This window comes from Bufo bufo, chromosome 6 (genome assembly GCF_905171765.1).
Source record: "Bufo bufo chromosome 6, aBufBuf1.1, whole genome shotgun sequence".
NCBI lineage: Eukaryota > Metazoa > Chordata > Amphibia > Anura > Bufonidae > Bufo > Bufo bufo.
In genome coordinates, this window is record NC_053394.1 from 432,588,360 (window position 1) to 432,613,112 (window position 24,753).

At 38.5% G+C, this 24,753-nt stretch overlaps 1 protein-coding gene across 1 annotated transcript; it reads right to left on the minus strand.

Moving 5' to 3' along the window:
- Positions 1 to 17,286: 17,286 nt before the first annotated feature.
- TOB1 (transducer of ERBB2, 1) lies at positions 17,287 to 24,402 on the minus strand. The gene is made up of 2 exons (XM_040436458.1): positions 24,274 to 24,402; positions 17,287 to 19,196 (listed from the first exon to the last, which is right to left on the minus strand). Exon 2 carries the CDS (start codon positions 19,114 to 19,116, stop codon positions 18,172 to 18,174), a length of 945 nt encoding a protein of 314 aa, XP_040292392.1. The 5' UTR covers positions 19,117 to 19,196; positions 24,274 to 24,402; the 3' UTR covers positions 17,287 to 18,171.
- Positions 24,403 to 24,753: the final 351 nt, after the last annotated feature.

Consider the following 24,753-nt stretch of genomic DNA (forward strand, 5'->3'; position numbering starts at 1 on the left):
CCTATGTACAAGAATATAACTACTATAATACTGCTCCTATGTACAAGAATATAACTACTATAATACTGCTCCTATGTACAAGAATATAACTACTATAATACTGCTCCTATGTACAAGAATATAACTACTATAATACTGCCTCCTATGTATAAGAATATAACTACTATAATACTGCCTCCTATGTACAAGAATATAACTACTATAATACTGCCTCCTATGTACAAGAATATAACTACTATGATACTGCTCCTATGTACAAGAATATCACTACTATAATACTGCTCCTATGTACAAGAATATAACTACTATAATACTGCTCCTATGTACAAGAATATAACTAATATAACACTGCTCCTATGTACAAGAATATAACTACTATAATACTGCTCCTATGTACAAGAATATAACTACTATAATACTGCTCCTATGTACAAGAATATAACTACTATAATACTGCTCCTATGTACAAGAATATAACTACTATAATACTGCTCCTATGTACAAGAATATAACTACTATAATACTGCTCCTATGTACAAGAATATAACTACTATAATACTGCTCCTATATACAAGAATATAACTACTATAATACTGCTCCTATATACAAGAATATAACTACTATAATACTGCTCCTATGTACAAGAATATAACTACTATAATACTGCTCCTATGTACAAGAATATAACTACTATAATACTGCTCCTATGTACAAGAATATAACTACTATAATACTGCTCCTATGTACAAGAATATAACTACTATAATACTGCTCCTATCTACAAGAATATAACTACTATAATACTGCCTCCTATGTACAAGAATATAACTACTATAATACTGCTCCTATATACAAGAATATAACTACCATAATACTGCTCCTATGTACAAGAATATAACTACTATAATACTGCTCCTATCTACAAGAATATAACTACTATAATACTGCTCCTATATACAAGAATATAACTACTATAATACTGCTCCTATGTACAAGAATATAACTACTATAATACTGCTCCTATGTACAAGAATATAACTACTATAATACTGCTCCTATGTACAAGAATATAACTACTATAATACTGCTCCTATGTACAAGAATATAACTAATATAACACTGCTCCTATGTACAAGAATATAACTACTATAATACTGCTCCTATGTACAAGAATATAACTACTATAATACTGCTCCTATGTACAAGAATATAACTACTATAATACTGCTCCTATGTACAAGAATATAACTACTATAATACTGCTCCTATATACAAGAATATAACTACTATAATACTGCTCCTATATACAAGAATATAACTACTATAATACTGCTCCTATGTACAAGAATATAACTACTATAATACTGCTCCTATGTACAAGAATATAACTACTATAATACTGCTCCTATGTACAAGAATATAACTACTATAATACTGCTCCTATGTACAAGAATATAACTACTATAATACTGCTCCTATGTACAAGAATATAACTACTATAATACTGCTCCTATGTACAAGAATATAACTACTATAATACTGCTCCTATGTACAAGAATATAACTACTATAATACTGCTCCTATGTACAGGAATATACCTACTATAATACTGCCTCCTATGTACAAGAATATAACTACTATCATACTGCTCCTATGTACAAGAACATAACTGCTATAATACTGCTCCTATGTACAAGAATATAACTACTATAATACTGCCCCTATGTACAAGAATATATCTACTATAATACTGCCCCTATGTACAAGAATATAACTACTATAATACTGCTCCTATGTACAAGAATATAACTACTATAATACTGCTCCTATGTATAAGAATATAACTACTATAATACTGCCTCCTATGTACAAGAATATAACTACTATAATACTGCTCCTATGTACAAGAATATACCTACTATAATACTGCTCCTATCTACAAGAATATAACTACTATAATACTGCCTCCTATGTACAAGAATATAACTACTATAATACTGCTCCTATATACAAGAATATAACTACTATAATACTGCTCCTATGTACAAGAATATAACTACTATAATACTGCTCCTATCTACAAGAATATAACTACTATAATACTGCTCCTATGTACAAGAATATAACTACTATAATACTGCTCCTATGTACAAGAATATAACTACTATAATACTGCTCCTATGTACAAGAATATAACTACTATAATACTGCTCCTATGTACAAGAATATAACTACTATAATACTGCTCCTATGTACAAGAATATAACTACTATAATACTGCCCCTATGTACAAGAACATTGTTACTATAATACTGCCTCCTATGTACAGGAATATAACTACTATAATACTGCTCCTATGTACAAGAATATAACTACTATAATACTGCTCCTATGTACAAGAATATAACTACTATAATACTGCTCCTATGTACAAGAATATAACTACTATAATACTGCTCCTATGTACAAGAATATAACTACTATAATACTGCTCCTATGTACAAGAATATAACTACTATAATACTGCTCCTATGTACAGGAATATACCTACTATAATACTGCCTCCTATGTACAAGAATATAACTACTATCATACTGCTCCTATGTACAAGAACATAACTGCTATAATACTGCTCCTATGTACAAGAATATAACTACTATAATACTGCCCCTATGTACAAGAATATATCTACTATAATACTGCCCCTATGTACAAGAATATAACTACTATAATACTGCTCCTATGTACAAGAATATAACTACTATAATACTGCTCCTATGTATAAGAATATAACTACTATAATACTGCCTCCTATGTACAAGAATATAACTACTATAATACTGCCTCCTATGTACAAGAATATAACTACTATAATACTGCTCCTATGTACAAGAATATACCTACTATAATACTGCTCCTATCTACAAGAATATAACTACTATAATACTGCCTCCTATGTACAAGAATATAACTACTATAATACTGCTCCTATATACAAGAATATAACTACTATAATACTGCTCCTATGTACAAGAATATAACCACTATAATACTGCTCCTATGTACAAGAATATAACTACTATAATACTGCCTCCTATGTACAAGAATATAACTACTATAATACTGCTTCTATGTACAAGAATATATCTACTATAATACTGCTCCTATGTACAAGAATATAACTACTATAACACTGCCTCCTATGTATAAGAATATAACTACTATAATACTGCTCCTATGTACAAGAACATAACTACTATAATACTGCCTCCTATGTACAGGAATATAACTACTATAATACTGCTCCTATGTACAAGAATATAGCTACTATAATACTGCTCCTATGTACAAGAATATAACTACTATAATACTGCTCCTATGTACAAGAATATAACTACTATAATACTGCCTCCTATGTACAAGAATATAACTACTATAATACTGCTCCTATGTACAAGAATATAACCACTATAATACTGCTCCTATGTACAAGAATATAGCTACTATAATACTGCTCCTATGTACAAGAATATAACTACTATAATACTGCTCCTATGTACAAGAATATAACTACTATAATACTGCTTCTATGTACAAGAATATATCTACTATAATACTGCTCCTATGTACAAGAATATAACTACTATAACACTGCCTCCTATGTATAAGAATATAACTACTATAATACTGCTCCTATGTACAAGAACATAACTACTATAATACTGCCTCCTATGTACAAGAATATAACTACTATAATACTGCTCCTATGTACAAGAATATAACCACTATAATACCGCCTCCTATGTATAAGAATATAACTGCTATAATACTGCACCTATGTACAAGAATATAACTACTATAATACTGCTCCTATGTACAAGAATATAACTACTATAATACTGCCCCTATGTACAAGAATATAACTACTATAATACTGCTCCTATGTACAAGAATATAACTACTATAATACTGCTCCTATGTATAAGAATATAACCACTATAATACTGCCTCCTATGTAGAAGAATATAACTACTATAATACTACTCCTATGTACAAGAATATAACTACTATAATACTGCTCCTATGTGCAAGAATATAACTACTATAATACCGCCTCCTATGTACAAGAATATAACTACTACAGGGAGTGCAGAATTATTAGGCAAGTTGTATTTTTGAGGATTAATTTTATTATTGAACAACAACCATGTTCTCAATGAACCCAAAAAACTCATTAATATCAAAGCTGAATATTTTTGGAAGTAGTTTTTAGTTTGCTTTTAGTTTTAGCTATTTTAGGGGGATATCTGTGTGTGCAGGTGACTATTACTGTGCATAATTATTAGGCAACTTAACAAAAAACAAATATATACCCATTTAAATTATTTATTTTTACCAGTGAAACCAATATAACATCTCAACATTCACAAATATACATTTCTGACATTCAAAAACAAAACAAAAACAAATCAGTGACCAATATAGCCACCTTTCTTTGCAAGGACACTCAAAAGCCTGCCATCCATGGATTCTGTCAGTGTTTTGATCTGTTCACCATCAACATTGAGTGCAGCAGCAACCACAGCCTCCCAGACACTGTTCAGAGAGGTGTACTGTTTTCCCTCCTTGTAAATCTCACATTTGATGATGGACCACAGGTTCTCAATGGGGTTCAGATCAGGTGAACAAGGAGGCCATGTCATTAGATTTTCTTCTTTTATACCCTTTCTTGCCAGCCACGCTGTGGAGTACTTGGACGCGTGTGATGGAGCATTGTCCTGCATGAAAATCATGTTTTTCTTGAAGGATGCAGACTTCTTCCTGTACCACTGCTTGAAGAAGGTGTCTTCCAGAAACTGGCAGTAGGACTGGGAGTTGAGCTTGACTCCATCCTCAACCCGAAAAGGCCCCACAAGCTCATCTTTGATGATACCAGCCCAAACCAGTACTCCACCTCCACCTTGCTGGCGTCTGAGTCGGACTGGAGCTCTCTGCCCTTTACCAATCCAGCCACGGGCCCATCCATCTGGCCCATCAAGACTCACTCTCATTTCATCAGTCCATAAAACCTTAGAAAAATCAGTCTTGAGATATTTCTTGGCCCAGTCTTGACGTTTCAGCTTGTGTGTCTTGTTCAGTGGTGGTCGTCTTTCAGCCTTTCTTACCTTGGCCATGTCTCTGAGTATTGCACACCTTGTGCTTTTGGGCCCTCCAGTGATGTTGCAGCTCTGAAATATGGCCAAACTGGTGGCAAGTGGCATCTTGGCAGCTGCACGCTTGACTTTTCTCAGTTCATGGGCAGTTATTTTGCTCCTTGGTTTTTCCACACGCTTCTTGCGACCCTGTTGACTATTTTGAATGAAACGCTTGATTGTTCGATGATCACGCTTCAGAAGCTTTGCAATTTTAAGAGTGCTGCATCCCTCTGCAAGATATCTCACTATTTTTGACTTTTCGGAGCCTGTCAAGTCCTTCTTTTGACCCATTTTGCCAAAGGAAAGGAAGTTGCCTAATAATTATGCACACCTGATATAGGGTGTTGATGTCATTAGACCACACCCCTTCTCATTACAGAGATGCACATCACCTAATATGCTTAATTGGTAGTAGGCTTTCGAGCCTATACAGCTTGGAGTAAGACAACATGCATAAAGAGGATGATGTGGTCAAAATACTAATTTGCCTAATAATTCTGCACGCAGTGTATAATACTGCCTCCTATGTACAAGAATATAACTACTATAATACTGCTCCTATGTACAAGAATATAACTACTATAATACTGCTCCTATGTACAAGAATATAACTACTACAATACTGCTCCTATGTACAAGATATAACTACTATAATACTGCCTCCTATGTACAAGAATATAACTGCTATAATACTGCTCCTATGTACAAGAATATAACTACTATTATACTGCCTCCTATGTACAAGAATATAACTACTATAATACTGCTCCTATGTACAAGAATATAACTACTATAATACTGCTCCTATGTACAAGAATATAACTACTATAATACTGCTTCCTATGTACAAGAATATAACTACTATAATACTGCTCCTATGTACAAGAATATAACTACTATAATACTGCTCCAATGTACAAGAATATAACTACTATAATACTGCTCCTATGTACAAGAATATGACTACTATAATACTGCCTCCTATGTACAGGAATATAACTACTATAATACTGCCTCCTATGTACAAGAATATAACTACTATAATACTACCTCCTATGTACAGGAATATAACTACTATAATACTGCATCCTATGTACAAGAATATAACTACTATAATACTGCTCCTATGTACAAGAATATAACTACTATAATACTGCTCCTATGTACAAGAATATAACTACTATAATACTGCTCCTATGTACAAGAATATAACTACTATAATACTGCCTCATATGTACAAGAATATAACTACTATAATACTGCTCCTATGTACAAGACTATAACTACTATAATACTGCCTCCTATGTACAGGAATATAACTACTATAATACTGCTCCTCTGTACAAGAATATAACTACTATAATACTGCTCCTATGTACAAGAATATAACTACTATAATACTGCTCCTATGTACAAGAATATAACTACTATAATACTGCTCCTATGTACAAGAATATAACTACTATAATACTGCTCCTATGTACAAGAATATAACTATTATAATACTGTCTCCTCTGTACAAGAATATAACTACTATAATACTGCTCCTATGTACAAGAATATAACTACTATAATACTGCCTCCTATGTACAAGAATATAACTACTATAATACTGCCTCCTATGTACAAGAATATAACTACTATAATACTGCCTCCTATGTACAAGAATATAACTACTATAATACTGCTCCTATGTACAAGAATATAACTACTATAATACTGCCTCCTATGTATAAGAATATAACTACTATAATACTGCCTCCTATGTACAAGAATATAACTACTATAATACTGCTCCTATGTACAAGAATATAACTACTATAATACTGCTCCTATGTACAGGAATATAACTACTATAATACTGCCTCCTATGTATAAGAATATAACTACTATAATACTGCTCCTATGTACAAGAATATAACTACTATAATACTTCCTCCTATGTACAAGAATATAACTTCTATAATACTACCTCCTATGTACAAGAATATAACTACTATAATACTGCTCCTATATACAAGAATATAACTACTATAATACTGCTCCTATGTACAAGAATATAACTACTATAATACTTCCTCCTATGTACAAGAATATAACTTCTATAATACTACCTCCTATGTACAAGAATATAACTACTATAATACTGCTCCTATGTACAAGAATATAACTACTATAATACTGCTCCTATGTACAAGAATATAACTACTATAATACTGCTCCTATCTACAAGAATATAACTACTATAATACTGCTCCTATGTACAAGAATATAACTACTATAATACTGCTCCTATGTACAAGAATATAACTACTATAATACTGCTCCTATGTACAAGAACATAACTACTATAATACTGCTCCTATCTACAAGAATATAACTACTATAATACTGCTCCTATATACAAGAATATAACTACTATAATACTGCTCCTATGTACAAGAATATAACTACTATAATACTGCTCCTATGTACAAGAATATAACTACTATAATACTGCTCCTATGTACAAGAATATAACTACTATAATACTGCTCCTATGTACAAGAATATAACTACTATAATACTGCTCCTATGTACAAGAATATAACTACTATAATACTGCTCCTATGTACAAGAATATAACTACTATAATACTGCCTCCTATGTATAAGAATATAACTACTATAATACTGCCTCCTATGTACAAGAATATAACTACTATAATACTGCCTCCTATGTACAAGAATATAACTACTATGATACTGCTCCTATGTACAAGAATATCACTACTATAATACTGCTCCTATGTACAAGAATATAACTACTATAATACTGCTCCTATGTACAAGAATATAACTAATATAACACTGCTCCTATGTACAAGAATATAACTACTATAATACTGCTCCTATGTACAAGAATATAACTACTATAATACTGCTCCTATGTACAAGAATATAACTACTATAATACTGCTCCTATGTACAAGAATATAACTACTATAATACTGCTCCTATGTACAAGAATATAACTACTATAATACTGCTCCTATATACAAGAATATAACTACTATAATACTGCTCCTATATACAAGAATATAACTACTATAATACTGCTCCTATGTACAAGAATATAACTACTATAATACTGCTCCTATGTACAAGAATATAACTACTATAATACTGCTCCTATGTACAAGAATATAACTACTATAATACTGCTCCTATGTACAAGAATATAACTACTATAATACTGCTCCTATCTACAAGAATATAACTACTATAATACTGCCTCCTATGTACAAGAATATAACTACTATAATACTGCTCCTATATACAAGAATATAACTACCATAATACTGCTCCTATGTACAAGAATATAACTACTATAATACTGCTCCTATCTACAAGAATATAACTACTATAATACTGCTCCTATATACAAGAATATAACTACTATAATACTGCTCCTATGTACAAGAATATAACTACTATAATACTGCTCCTATGTACAAGAATATAACTACTATAATACTGCTCCTATGTACAAGAATATAACTACTATAATACTGCTCCTATGTACAAGAATATAACTAATATAACACTGCTCCTATGTACAAGAATATAACTACTATAATACTGCTCCTATGTACAAGAATATAACTACTATAATACTGCTCCTATGTACAAGAATATAACTACTATAATACTGCTCCTATGTACAAGAATATAACTACTATAATACTGCTCCTATATACAAGAATATAACTACTATAATACTGCTCCTATATACAAGAATATAACTACTATAATACTGCTCCTATGTACAAGAATATAACTACTATAATACTGCTCCTATGTACAAGAATATAACTACTATAATACTGCTCCTATGTACAAGAATATAACTACTATAATACTGCTCCTATGTACAAGAATATAACTACTATAATACTGCTCCTATGTACAAGAATATAACTACTATAATACTGCTCCTATGTACAAGAATATAACTACTATAATACTGCTCCTATGTACAAGAATATAACTACTATAATACTGCTCCTATGTACAGGAATATACCTACTATAATACTGCCTCCTATGTACAAGAATATAACTACTATCATACTGCTCCTATGTACAAGAACATAACTGCTATAATACTGCTCCTATGTACAAGAATATAACTACTATAATACTGCCCCTATGTACAAGAATATATCTACTATAATACTGCCCCTATGTACAAGAATATAACTACTATAATACTGCTCCTATGTACAAGAATATAACTACTATAATACTGCTCCTATGTATAAGAATATAACTACTATAATACTGCCTCCTATGTACAAGAATATAACTACTATAATACTGCTCCTATGTACAAGAATATACCTACTATAATACTGCTCCTATCTACAAGAATATAACTACTATAATACTGCCTCCTATGTACAAGAATATAACTACTATAATACTGCTCCTATATACAAGAATATAACTACTATAATACTGCTCCTATGTACAAGAATATAACTACTATAATACTGCTCCTATCTACAAGAATATAACTACTATAATACTGCTCCTATGTACAAGAATATAACTACTATAATACTGCTCCTATGTACAAGAATATAACTACTATAATACTGCTCCTATGTACAAGAATATAACTACTATAATACTGCTCCTATGTACAAGAATATAACTACTATAATACTGCTCCTATGTACAAGAATATAACTACTATAATACTGCCCCTATGTACAAGAACATTGTTACTATAATACTGCCTCCTATGTACAGGAATATAACTACTATAATACTGCTCCTATGTACAAGAATATAACTACTATAATACTGCTCCTATGTACAAGAATATAACTACTATAATACTGCTCCTATGTACAAGAATATAACTACTATAATACTGCTCCTATGTACAAGAATATAACTACTATAATACTGCTCCTATGTACAAGAATATAACTACTATAATACTGCTCCTATGTACAAGAATATACCTACTATAATACTGCCTCCTATGTACAAGAATATAACTACTATCATACTGCTCCTATGTACAAGAACATAACTGCTATAATACTGCTCCTATGTACAAGAATATAACTACTATAATACTGCTCCTATGTACAAGAATATATCTACTATAATACTGCCCCTATGTACAAGAATATAACTACTATAATACTGCTCCTATGTACAAGAATATAACTACTATAATACTGCTCCTATGTATAAGAATATAACTACTATAATACTGCCTCCTATGTACAAGAATATAACTACTATAATACTGCCTCCTATGTACAAGAATATAACTACTATAATACTGCTCCTATGTACAAGAATATACCTACTATAATACTGCTCCTATCTACAAGAATATAACTACTATAATACTGCCTCCTATGTACAAGAATATAACTACTATAATACTGCTCCTATATACAAGAATATAACTACTATAATACTGCTCCTATGTACAAGAATATACCTACTATAATACTGCTCCTATGTACAAGAATATAACTACTATAATACTGCCTCCTATGTACAAAAATATAACTACTATAATACTGCTCCTATATACAAGAATATAACTACTATAATACTGCTCCTATGTACAAGAATATACCTACTATAATACTGCTCCTATCTACAAGAATATAACTACTATAATACTGCCTCCTATGTACAAGAATATAACTACTATAATATTGCTCCTATGTACAAGAATATAACTACTATAATACTGCCTCCTATGTACAAGAATATAACTACTATAATACTGCTCCTATGTACAAGAATATAACTACTATAATATTGCTCCTATGTACAAGAATATAACTACTATAATACTGCTCCTATGTACAAGAATATAACTACTATAATATTGCTCCTATGTACAAGAATATAACTACTATAATACTGCTCCTATGTACAAGAATATAACTACTATAATACTGCTCCTATGTACAAGAATATAACTACTATAATACTGCTCCTATGTACAAGAATATAACTACTATAATACTGCTCCTATGTACAAGAATATAACTACTATAATACTGCTCCTATGTACAAGAATATACCTACTATAATACTGCTCCTATCTACAAGAATATAACTACTATAATACTGCCTCCTATGTACAAGAATATAACTACTATAATACTGCTCCTATATACAAGAATATAACTACTATAATACTGCTCCTATGTACAAGAATATAACTACTATAATACTGCTCCTATCTACAAGAATATAACTACTATAATACTGCTCCTATGTACAAGAATATAACTACTATAATACTGCTCCTATGTACAAGAATATAACTACTATAATACTGCTCCTATGTACAAGAATATAACTACTATAATACTGCTCCTATGTACAAGAATATAACTACTATAATACTGCTCCTATGTACAAGAATATAACTACTATAATACTGCCCCTATGTACAAGAACATTGTTACTATAATACTGCCTCCTATGTACAGGAATATAACTACTATAATACTGCTCCTATGTACAAGAATATAACTACTATAATACTGCTCCTATGTACAAGAATATAACTACTATAATACTGCTCCTATGTACAAGAATATAACTACTATAATACTGCTCCTATGTACAAGAATATAACTACTATAATACTGCTCCTATGTACAAGAATATAACTACTATAATACTGCTCCTATGTACAGGAATATACCTACTATAATACTGCCTCCTATGTACAAGAATATAACTACTATCATACTGCTCCTATGTACAAGAACATAACTGCTATAATACTGCTCCTATGTACAAGAATATAACTACTATAATACTGCCCCTATGTACAAGAATATATCTACTATAATACTGCCCCTATGTACAAGAATATAACTACTATAATACTGCTCCTATGTACAAGAATATAACTACTATAATACTGCTCCTATGTATAAGAATATAACTACTATAATACTGCCTCCTATGTACAAGAATATAACTACTATAATACTGCCTCCTATGTACAAGAATATAACTACTATAATACTGCTCCTATGTACAAGAATATACCTACTATAATACTGCTCCTATCTACAAGAATATAACTACTATAATACTGCCTCCTATGTACAAGAATATAACTACTATAATACTGCTCCTATATACAAGAATATAACTACTATAATACTGCTCCTATGTACAAGAATATACCTACTATAATACTGCTCCTATGTACAAGAATATAACTACTATAATACTGCCTCCTATGTACAAAAATATAACTACTATAATACTGCTCCTATATACAAGAATATAACTACTATAATACTGCTCCTATGTACAAGAATATACCTACTATAATACTGCTCCTATCTACAAGAATATAACTACTATAATACTGCCTCCTATGTACAAGAATATAACTACTATAATATTGCTCCTATGTACAAGAATATAACTACTATAATACTGCCTCCTATGTACAAGAATATAACTACTATAATACTGCTCCTATGTACAAGAATATAACTACTATAATATTGCTCCTATGTACAAGAATATAACTACTATAATACTGCTCCTATGTACAAGAATATAACTACTATAATACTGCTCCTATGTACAAGAATATAACTACTATAATACTGCTCCTATGTACAAGAATATAACTACTATAATACTGCCCCTATGTACAAGAACATTGTTACTATAATACTGCCTCCTATGTACAGGAATATAACTACTATAATACTGCCTCCTATGTACAAGAATATAACTACTATAATACTGCCTCCTATGTACAAGAATATAACTACTATAATACTGCTCCTATGTACAAGAATATAACTACTATAATACTGCTCCTATGTACAAGAATATAACTACTATAATACTGCTCCTATGTACAAGAATATAACTACTATAATACTGCTCCTATGTACAAGAATATAACTACTATAATACTGCTCCTATATACAAGAATATAACTACTATAATACTGCCTCCTATGTACAAGAATATAACTACTATAATACTGCTCCTATGTACAAGAATATATCTACTATAATACTGCTCCTATGTACAAGAATATAACTACTATAATACTGCTCCTATGTACAAGAATATAACTACTATAATACTGCCTCCTATGTACAAGAATATAACTACTATAATACTGCTCCTATGTACAAGAATATAACTACTATAATACTGCCTCCTATGTACAAGAATATAACTACTAGAATACTGCCTCCTATGTACAAGAATATAACTACTATAATACTGCCTCCTATGTACAAGAATATAACTACTATAATACTGCCTCCTATGTACAAGAATATAACTACTATAATACTGCTCCTATGTACAAGAATATAACTACTATAATACTGCTCCTATGTACAAGAATATAACTACTATAATACTGCCCCTATGTACAAGAATATAACTACTATAATACTGCCCCCTGTGAACCTGAATTTGTATTTCCTGACAGACAAGGCTTTTAGTAGTTCCGCGTTGTGTGTAGACCCCTAATAATCCCGCTGATGGTTTTCTACGGCTGGTGTGGTTAGGCTATAAGGCGTCTGTATAGAGATTGTCCCCGCCGTGTGTTTGTCTTCGCACCCCCCGCCCTGTGGAATGTCTCAGGTAGACGTTGGAGTCAGGACCCTACATGAAGTGAATACCAGGAGATATAACTACGGTGTGTGGAGGCGGCACTACTGAATACTGTGGGCGAGGTGCGGTGGAAATGAGAGATCACACTGACGAATTTTAGGAAGAAAGAGCTGAATTAGCAGGAGACAGGAGAAGCTGCAGGCGATAAGTCGTCACAGTGTGCCAGGGCACCTGCTGTACACAGTTACATTAATACAGGTTTGTGGGAAAGCTGGGTGACGGTATAGGGGTATACAGAAGGCGTAGTGATGTCACGGCGTCACATGACTTCCATCCGGTCATACATTGTAGTTCTCTGATCTGTTACAATGTGTCTTATTGCTATGATGTTACCTGGTGGCTGCACTGGAGAACTGCTGCTACAATGTGTCAGTGGCAGGAAGGCCTCACATAGGTTTTCAGGTTATGCAGCTTTTCAGGGAGAGGGGTGAAGGATTTTAGGAGAGGAGGGCCCGGACCTTGATTACTGTGCATCATGTGGAGAAGATCAAGAAGAGGTAAGAAAAGGGGAAGACGTCTGAACAGCAGTAGTGTGGGCCCGGCTCCTGCAGCTACATCCCCCTCCCCCGGGGTCACACACCCATACATCACATGGGTGCTCGCAGGACCCCTCGCTGGACTACTTTGCGTAATAATTACAATCTTGGATCTTCGCTCCTATAATCACTGAGCAGCGCCATTCCTCTGTTATCCATCTTAGAACTATATGCAATATATATTGTTCACGAGATTAGAGGCGCTGCCTAAAATGCTTCCGCTGTGATCGGTAATCGGTTTTTTTTGCAGCCCCTATGCGGAAACATTCACTTCAATGGTGCTGCAAAAAAAAAACCCACATAATTGTCGCAGTTCTATTAGGGGCTGGCCATCCCATTAAATGCGGATGGTATCCACGCTTTACGGATCCGCGGTTTGTGGACAGCAGAACACCCAAATGTTGTGTGCGAGCCTTTAGATTGGTGGGGTCCCCACCAATCACTAGGATGGGGGACCCCCTGCAATGAACAGAGTGGTCAGTCACGCATGCGTGCAGCCGCTCTATTAATTTCTATGGGAATTCTAGATAGAGCGCTGTATGGGGGGGGGATTACGGGGCCCCTTTCTTGTGACCGTGGGGGTCCCAGCAGTAGGATCACCACCGATTTAATAGTTGTCCTCTATCCTGTGGATAAAAAATTAAAAAAACTGAATACCCCCTTTAAGCTCCAAAAACCCTCTAAGGGGTCACCCACATTTAATTATTATTATTTTTTTTTTTTAAACGCTTCTCTCAGTGCGCTGAAGAAAAACGGAAATAAAGCCTTCCGGCTGCACGTTCCAGCGATGAGACCGTGGTGGGGGTGGGGAGAATAAATCAGCTTGCAGACCCAGGGGCCGACTCGTAATAAATGCAGATTCTTCCTGACGCGTATTTTGCTGTCGCTTTTGGCTTCTGGACATGAGCGGATTTTGTGTATAGAGCTGAGGACACGGGTTGCTAGATGGCCGCTTGCACATCCGCAATATTCAGTCCCCATAGCTCCGTGTGCTTTTATTGTGTAAAAAAAAACAAAAAACGATTTGATACATATGCAAATTAACCTGAGATGAGTCCTGTCCCTGACTCATCTCACCTACAGGACTCGTCTCAGGTTAATTTGCATATGGATCAACTCGTTTTTTTTACACAATAAAAGCACACAGAGCTATGGGGACCGGGTATTGCGGATGTGCTAGCGGCGAACTAGCAACCTATGTCCTCAGCTCTAGACACAAAATCCAGGTGACAGGTTCCCTTTAACTCCTTTATGAGCGGGCGATTTTTTTTTCATTTTCATAAATGTAACTTTTTTTTCCTATTATACCATATTCTGACCCCTATCACTTTCTTGTATTTGTGTGAGGCTCATTTTTACTTTTTCGGGTGGTGTATGACTTTGTGATCACTTACAATTTTTCTGAGGAGGTGAAGTGACCAAAAAGCAGCAAATCCGCCATTCTGACTTCTTTTACCCCCCATTTTGCTATTTGCCATTATTTACGTTTTGAGGAAGGGGGGGAATTATTACTTTTATATAAAATTTTTTTGTTTTTAAGAACTCTTTTTTTTTATAGTTCCCATAGGGAACTATAAACAAGCCATCATTAGATTGCATTAGCATTGCCGTGTATGAGAAATACACTATAGGGGGTCATTTATTAAGACCCCTTGCGCTGGCGATGGATCCGCTAAAGTGCACAATGCCTCCAAGCTCCACCTATCCTCGCCTGGAAGCCCAGAGCACACCGAGAAATACACGCTTCCAGGTTTTAGCACATCCAGATGCTGTAGTCACGTTTCACCACAGGTTAAAAGTCTGCGACTGGCGTTACAGCCAATCGTGAACATTAATGCTGGATGCCTGTTTAAAACAGCAGGCACCCGGCGGCTATGGTGCCCACGCTGCTTGTGAGCGGGCACCATTTTTAGATGCCCACCGACATAAATTTACAGCAGTCAGGAAAAGGGTTAAAGGATATCGGTCAGCAGATTTGTAACTATGAGCAACGGGGGGGGGTTCCATTATACCTACAGACTCGGCTCTTTCTGCAAGTGCACGACCTCTCCACATTGATTAACAGGGAGAGGCGTGATCAGTTTTACACTGCCTGGCCCCGTCAAAGTAGAGCGGGTGTGGCTGTTGCACAGAGAGCAGAGCATCCAAGTGTAGCGGTAACGCCCCCGTTGCATTTATTACGACATCGTTTTTCTCAGCAACGCGAGCACATATGAACACGGGACCAACACAGATGTCTTCAGCTGCTGAGCGCACATGTAACAGTTTATAGGTACAAAACTGCTGACAGATGCCCTTTTCGTTATATTCCCTCCTGACCCCACGTGCTCCTAATCTAATACAGTCACCTGATCAACACAAGCAGAGAAATTACAGGAGGAAGAACCAAGGGAAAAGGAGGAGGAGGAGGAGGAGGACGCCGGCAATGAACAAGTTACAGATATTGAGGTCCTATGCTCAGGACCGGTCACCCATAGCAGATCAGCAGGGGTCAGACTCAGGCGAAAGGGATGGCGCGCAGGTAAACCCTGAAGAGGACGCAGTGGGCGTGTCGGGCCTTCGCCGATCAGATGGTGATGTCATCAATATCCAAAACCCCTTTAAGAAGACGTCTTTTCAGATCTGTTGAATTTTCGGTCCGCCCTCCTAATCCTAAAATAAACTTTCATTTTCTAAAAAGTAAATCAGCAGTTTTATTGAGCGGACTTTGTATGGCCTTAATCCCGGGCAGAGGCCGAGAGTGCTGATGTGCCGGTCTGCCACCCATGAATGGAAGCAAAACCCACGGCAGCAACTTCTATTGTGCGCGCCGAGCCTTCCCGCAGCCGGAATAACAGGGACACAGCACACGCGCTTCAGTACCAAAATGAAGATTACTTTAATTTAAAATAATTTTAATACAAACTAAATATAAACTATTTCAGCTCTTAACATGTAAGACACTGACTTCATATACTTTAACATTTCTTTTTATCAAGTATTGCACAATTTAGATACAAAAATTACAATTACATCTCTCCATCTTATATAGCAAAAATCTGAATTTGTAACAGAAAATACAACTCTGAAATTACAGATATCCCTCTATATTATAAGGGACGCAGAGGAATAAACTTTTCTTTTTTTTTTTCTTTTTTCTTCTTTTTTTTGAACAACTGGACAATTTCGGAAATAAAAAAAATTAAATAAAATAAATTCTACATAAAGCTGCTGAAAGAATCACAGATCCGTAAAAATCTTGAAATGTGTAATGTAAATATATTCAGATATAAAACGCATACAGAGCTGGAAAAAAAAAAAAAAATGATTCCCCTTTAGATAGTTTATTTTTATTTTTTTTCCCCCTACGTCCACCTTTCGGGCAGGTGGATGGCGGAGGTTTATTCCGAGCAGTGTATGCGTCAGTTACACATACCGATCGGTTCAGTTTAGAAAAACAAAGAGGAAAAGTCAACGCCTATATAAAAAAAAAAAAAAAAATGTAGCTTCTAAATACTGTAAGAGGCAATATTCCTTAAAAAAAAAAAAAAAAAAATGTAGTGAACACCGAGCTAAGTCTTCACTTAACCAAAGAGAAGGGGAAAAAAATTCATAACAGAAGAAAGTGATGTGCTTCTGCAACCAACCTTGTATGTACAAGGGTTACAAGCTGGAGGAGAAAATAAGAAAATAAAAATCACGTTGGGTTCATGCAGCTTGTACAATACTTTGGATATAGAAGAAGAAGTCCTGGCTCGGGTTAGTTGGCCATTACCGGCTGGAATTGCTGGTTAGTATACTGCACGCTACTCAGGCTGAAACTCAATCCTTCCACCAGGGACTTCTCATTGAGACCACCGTAAGCTGCAAACATGTCAAACGCGTTACCGTACGGCAGCGGGCCGCCGTCGCAGTTTATGCTGGACCTTCCTTGATCCTGAAGACCAGGGAAGACAAACTCCTTTGCATTGGGGGAAAGGGCAGAGGTTTTCTGAGGGAGGTTGCTAAGGCCGAGGCTGTAGACAGAGTGCATGGACGAGGACATGGTGCTCTGCTTTAGCAAGTTATTAACGTTGAAGCCAAACTGCGTGGGAGAGGCCCGCGCCAGCTTGTTACGGGCGTTGGTCTTCATTTTAGTAGATCCGAACTTAGTGGCAGCAAAAGTGGCAGTCGTAAAGGTTAAAGGCTGCGTCGCTCTGGGCACAAAGGTTGGGCTTACAGCTGCAGAGTCACCAAACGGGGGCGACGGTGAGCTGGAGACGGGCGACGCTTGGTCGGTGATGGGCATGAACGCCTGGGCCTCAGGGTTAAAGCTGTTCTTAATTTCCTTATCGAGCTCCGCGCCGTTCTCGTTGCTGTCGTCGACGTAGAGAACTTTGACTTGTCCCTTCTCCCCGATCTGGTAGGAGACTTCAGAGGGGTCAATCCACACGTTGAGGTCCTGAGGAAGGTTCCTGCGGATGTCTTCGATATCCAGGCCGCTCTCGTTGGCCGCCTGCTCTATGACCGGCTCCACCTTCTCCCCGACGTGGATGCACCTGTAGCCCGAACCCTTGTACGGTTTGTCAGGATACCAGTGGCCTTCATATTTCTTCTTCAGGAGCCTTTCAAGTTCTTCGCCAAAGATGTTGACTCGTCTCCGGGGCAGCTTGTTATACAGATAGGAAATGATAAAATTCAAGGCTACTTGGATTTCAAGCTGCATATCTGTCTTGTGTTCCGATAACGGCAAAGATGGCGTCAAAATGGCGGAGGGGAAGAAACGCTTAACACCTTTGTTTTATCCTGAAAAATGGAAAAGACGCATCAGGTTTTTGATTATTTTTCTACCTTTTAAGAGCAAGAACTGTAACAAATCACGACAAACAGATTATAAAACTTTATAAAACTTTACTTGTTTACGTTTTTTTTTATTTTTTTTGTGGTGTCTAAATACCGAGGTTAAAACTTGGTTAAACTGCTTTCGTTGTGCGAGTCAATATTTGCTCAGCTCGGAGGATCCTCTGGTTGGAGGCGAGCGGCCGCATCCTTCCAGGGATAAACGGGTCAGATTACAAGACGAGGCTGCAGGACGCGACCTCCGGCCGCCACCTGTGACTTCTTTTCCTTATCTGCCTCCAGCGCAGGACCGGGCCGAGAGAGTGAAAACTCTGCGGGATCCTGCCTTAATACCCAAACTGCCCCCGGGCTCCTGGTCCCCCTCCCCCTACATGTAACACAATCTTCGAGACGGTATAAGGCGACCTTTAAACATCTGCTTAGATCAGCAAGGGTGGGGTGGAGAATAAAGAGCGAGACACAACTAAAAGTATTTAATAAGCCATGCGAACGAAATTATAGAGCGGACTCGAACACGCCCAAAGCGGGTATATGGATATATATAGAAAAAGGTGTGGGGGGGGAGGGGGGGGGGGGGGGGGCTGATACAACAGCCACAAAGAGAGAAAAGCATTTGTGGTCGGGGCAGGACAGGTAAACTCCGGGTGTGAACAGGGCGATACCAAGTGAGGAGACTGCAGATATACCAGTACTGCCACTTCTATGCTGGGGCTTGTAGTCCAACATACATATTTATTATTAAGAGGCATTCAGATCGTGGGATAATTAAAGCCAAGGTGCGGCCAAGACGACCAACTATAAATGCAGAAAACATAACATTGTGTCACTGGCGGCAGCCGATATATGACAGGCCCAGAACAAATAACCACCAGACCCCCGGCTGTTAGGGTGCCCCCCGCTGGTTACCTGACTGGTCATCACAGACAGGCTGCAGGGCCAGGACACGTATGTATATTACATGGAGGGGATCAGGTGACCGCATACACGACACGTATGTATATTACATGGAGGGGGTCAGGTGACCGCATACACGACACGTATGTATATTACATGGAGGGGATCAGGTGACCGCATACACGACACGTATGTATATTACATGGAGGGGATCAGGTGACCGCATACACGACACGTATGTATATTACATGGAGGGGATCAGGTGACCGCATACACGACACGTATGTATATTACATGGAGGGGATCAGGTGACCGCATACACGACACGTATGTATATTACATGGAGGGGATCAGGTGACCGCATACACGACACGTATGTATATTACATAGATGGGATCAGGTGACCGTATACACGACACGTATGTATATTACATGGAGAGGGGATCAGGTGACCGCATACACGACACGTATGTATATTACATGAAGAGGGGATCAGGTGACCGCATACACGACACGTATGTATATTACATGAAGAGGGGATCAGGTGACCGCATACACGACACGTATGTATATTACATGAAGAGGGGATCAGGTGACCGCATACACGACACGTATGTATATTACATGGAGGGGATCAGGTGACCGCATACACGACACGTATGTATATTACATGTAGAGGGGATCAGGTGACCACATACACGACACGTATGTATATTACATGGAGGGGGATCAGGTGACCGCATACACGACACGTATGTATATTACATGGAGGGGATCAGGTGACCGCATACACGACACGTATGTATATTACATGGAGGGGATCAGGTGACCGCATACACGACAGGTATGTATATTACATGAAGAGGGGATCAGGTGACCGCATACACGACACGTATGTATATTACATGTAGAGGGGATCAGGTGACCGCATACACGACACGTATGTATATTACATGTAGAGGGGATCAGGTGACCGCATACACGACACGTATGTATATTACATGGAGGGGGATCAGGTGACCGCATACACGACACGTATGTATATTACATGGAGGGGATCAGGTGACCACATACACGACACGTATGTATATTACATGGAGGGGATCAGGTGACCGCATACACGACACGTATGTATATTACATGGAGAGGATCAGGTGACCACATACACGACACGTATGTATATTACATGGAGGGGATCAGGTGACCGCATACACGACACGTATGTATATTACATGGAGGGGATCAGGTGACCGCATACACGACACGTATGTATATTACATGGAGGGGATCAGGTGACCGCATACACGACACGTATGTATATTACATGGAGAGGGGATCAGGTGACCGCATACACGACACGTATGTATATTACATGGAGAGGATCAGGTGACCGCATACACGACACGTATGTATATTACATGGAGGGGATCAGGTGACCGCATACACGACACGTATGTATATTACATGGAGAGGATCAGGTGACCGCATACACGACACGTATGTATATTACATGGAGGGGATCAGGTGACCGCATACACGACACGTATGTATATTACATGGAGAGGGGATCAGGTGACCGCATACACGACACGTATGTATATTACATGGAGAGGATCAGGTGACCGCATACACGACACGTATGTATATTACATGGAGGGGATCAGGTGACCGCATACACGACACGTATGTATATTACATGGAGAGGGGATCAGGTGACCGCATACACGACACGTATGTATATTACATGGAGGGGATCAGGTGATCGCATACACGACACGTATGTATATTACATGGAGGGGATCAGGTGACCGCATACACGACACGTATGTATATTACATGGAGGGGATCAGGTGACCGCATACACGACACGTATGTATATTACATGGAGAGGGGATCAGGTGACCGCATACACGACACGTATGTATATTACATGGAGAGGATCAGGTGATCGCATACACGACACGTATGTATATTACATGGAGAGGGGATCAGGTGACCGCATACACGACACGTATGTATATTACATGGAGAGGATCAGGTGACCGCATACACGACACGTATGTATATTACATGGAGGGGATCAGGTGACCGCATACACGACACGTATGTATATTACATGGAGGGGATCAGGTGACCGCATACACGACACGTATAGGCCCTTACCAGTTAGGGTCCATTCACATGTCTAAGGTTTTCTGCGGATCTGCAAATTATGGATCCGCAAAACACGGACACTGGCAATGTGAATTCCGCAATTTGCGGACGCACATCGCCGGCACTATAATAGAAAATGCCTAATCTTGTCCGCAATTGCAGACCAGAATAGGACATGTTCTATTTTTTTGCGGAAACGGAAGCACGGATCCGCAAATGCGAACAGCACATTCCGGCGCCTTTGAAAATTAATGGGTCTGCACCCGTTCCGCAGAATTGCGGAACGGATGCGGACCCATTTTGCGGACGTGTGAATGGACCCTTACTGTCATATAAAGGCGCCATCAAGCACAAAAGAGGCAGAGCGCGACCCATCAGTCATGCAGACCAATAACACATACATTATACACTAGGCCCAGCAGTCACATATAGCAGCCTGCAGGCCCTGTACATTATATACAGCGTACACCGGGCCCCTGACAGGCACACATATGGGCCCCTATCTGTCACACACTGGGCCCCGTCAGTCACATATGGGCCCCTATCTGTCACACACTGGGCCCCGTCAGTCACATATGGGCCCCTATCTGTCACACACTGGGCCCCGTCAGTCACATATGGGCCCCTATCTGTCACACACTGGGCCCCGTCAGTCACATATGGGCCCCTATCTGTCACACACTGGGCCCCGTCAGTCACATATGGGCCCCTATCTGTCACACACTGGGCCCCGTCAGTCACATATGGGCCCCTATCTGTCACACACTGGGCCCCGTCAGTCACATATGGGCCCCTATCTGTCACACACTGGGCCCCGTCAGTCACATATGGGCCCCTATCTGTCACACACTGGGCCCCGTCAGTCACATATGGGCCCCTATCTGTCACACACTGGGCCCCGTCAGTCACATATGGGCCCCTATCTGTCACACACTGGGCCCCGTCAGTCACATATGGGCCCCTATCTGTCACACACTGGGCCCTGTCAGTCACATATGGGCCCCTATCTGTCACACACTAGGCCCTGTCAGTCACATATGGGCCCCTATCACACATTAGGCCCTGTCAGTCACATATGGGCCCCTATCTGTCACACACTAGGCCCTGTCAGTCACATATGGGCCCCTATCACACATTAGGCCCTGTCAGTCACATATGGGCCCCTATCACACATTAGGCCCTGTCAGTCACATATGGGCCCCTATCACACATTAGGCCCTGTCAGTCACATATGGGCCCCTATCACACATTAGGCCCTGTCAGTCACATATGGGCCCCTGTCTGTCACACACTAGGCCCTGTCAGTACCAGATGGCCCCCCATCAGTCACATACTAAAACCCTGTCAGTCACATATGGGCCCCTATCAGTCACATACTAAAACCCTGTCAGTCACATATGGGCCCCTATCAGTCACATACTAAAACCCTGTCAGTCACATATGGGCCCCTATCTGTCACACACTAGGCCCTGTCAGTGCCAGATGGGCCCCTATCTGTCACACACTGGGCCCTGTCAGTCCCAGATGGGCCCCTATCTGTCACACACTGGGCCCTGTCAGTCACATATGGGCCCCTATCACACATTAGGCCCTGTCAGTCACATATGGGCCCCTATCTGTCACACACTAGGCCCTCAGTCACATATGGGCCCCTATCTGTCACACACTAGGCCCTCAGTCACATATGGGCCCCTATCTGTCACACACTAGGCCCTCAGTCACATATGGGCCCCTGCAGGTCCTATACAATCTCGTATACAGAGATATCAATGGCCTCCGTCCGGTACATACGTCACATAAACCCCCCTCCAGCAACATACGGGGCCCCGGCTAATCACACGGCGGGGACCGACGGTTTGTTAGGGGCCCCTTAGCGTCATACTCGGGCCCCCATAATGTCAATAACGCCGGGCCCCCCGTCCGTCACACTTGGGCTCTGCGTGTCACATTTCCCGTGGTGCAGAGCCGGCCTTACCGAGGGAATACTCCGTCCAGGGGCTCCACAGCTCGGCTCCCTGCCCCTCTCCAAACGACGTACTTGACTTCAGCCGTCGCCTGTCAGGTAGATTATTTATATGGAGTCTCCGCCATTCTAAGAGCAAGGGGCGGGAACGAATTGGCATTTCTACCAATAGCGAACCGAGGATTCGGGAACTCAGTGCCTCTATTGGTAGATGAGGATATCAATCAGAATGACGAAATAATCACGTCACGAGGGTGGATGATTACTGAGCCATGATTAGACAGAAAAGAGCCTATAGACGTCCGAGCTGTAAAATGTGGGTCAGCATGTGGGAAGCGATTGGGTGACTGAACTGTCAATCATCACGGACATGAAGGCTCTATTTATAGGAGTGCTGCCAACTGCAATGGGCGGTCCTCTGACGTCAAGCGTGGTCATGTGACCTGCAGCTGCCACACCGCCTCCTGTTTATAACACTGCCTGCTGTATCTG

Coding starts and splice junctions, on each gene's coding strand:
- TOB1 (XM_040436458.1), bottom strand. CDS start 19,116: ATGCAGCTTGAAATCCAAGTAGCCTTGAATTTTATCATTTCCTATCTG.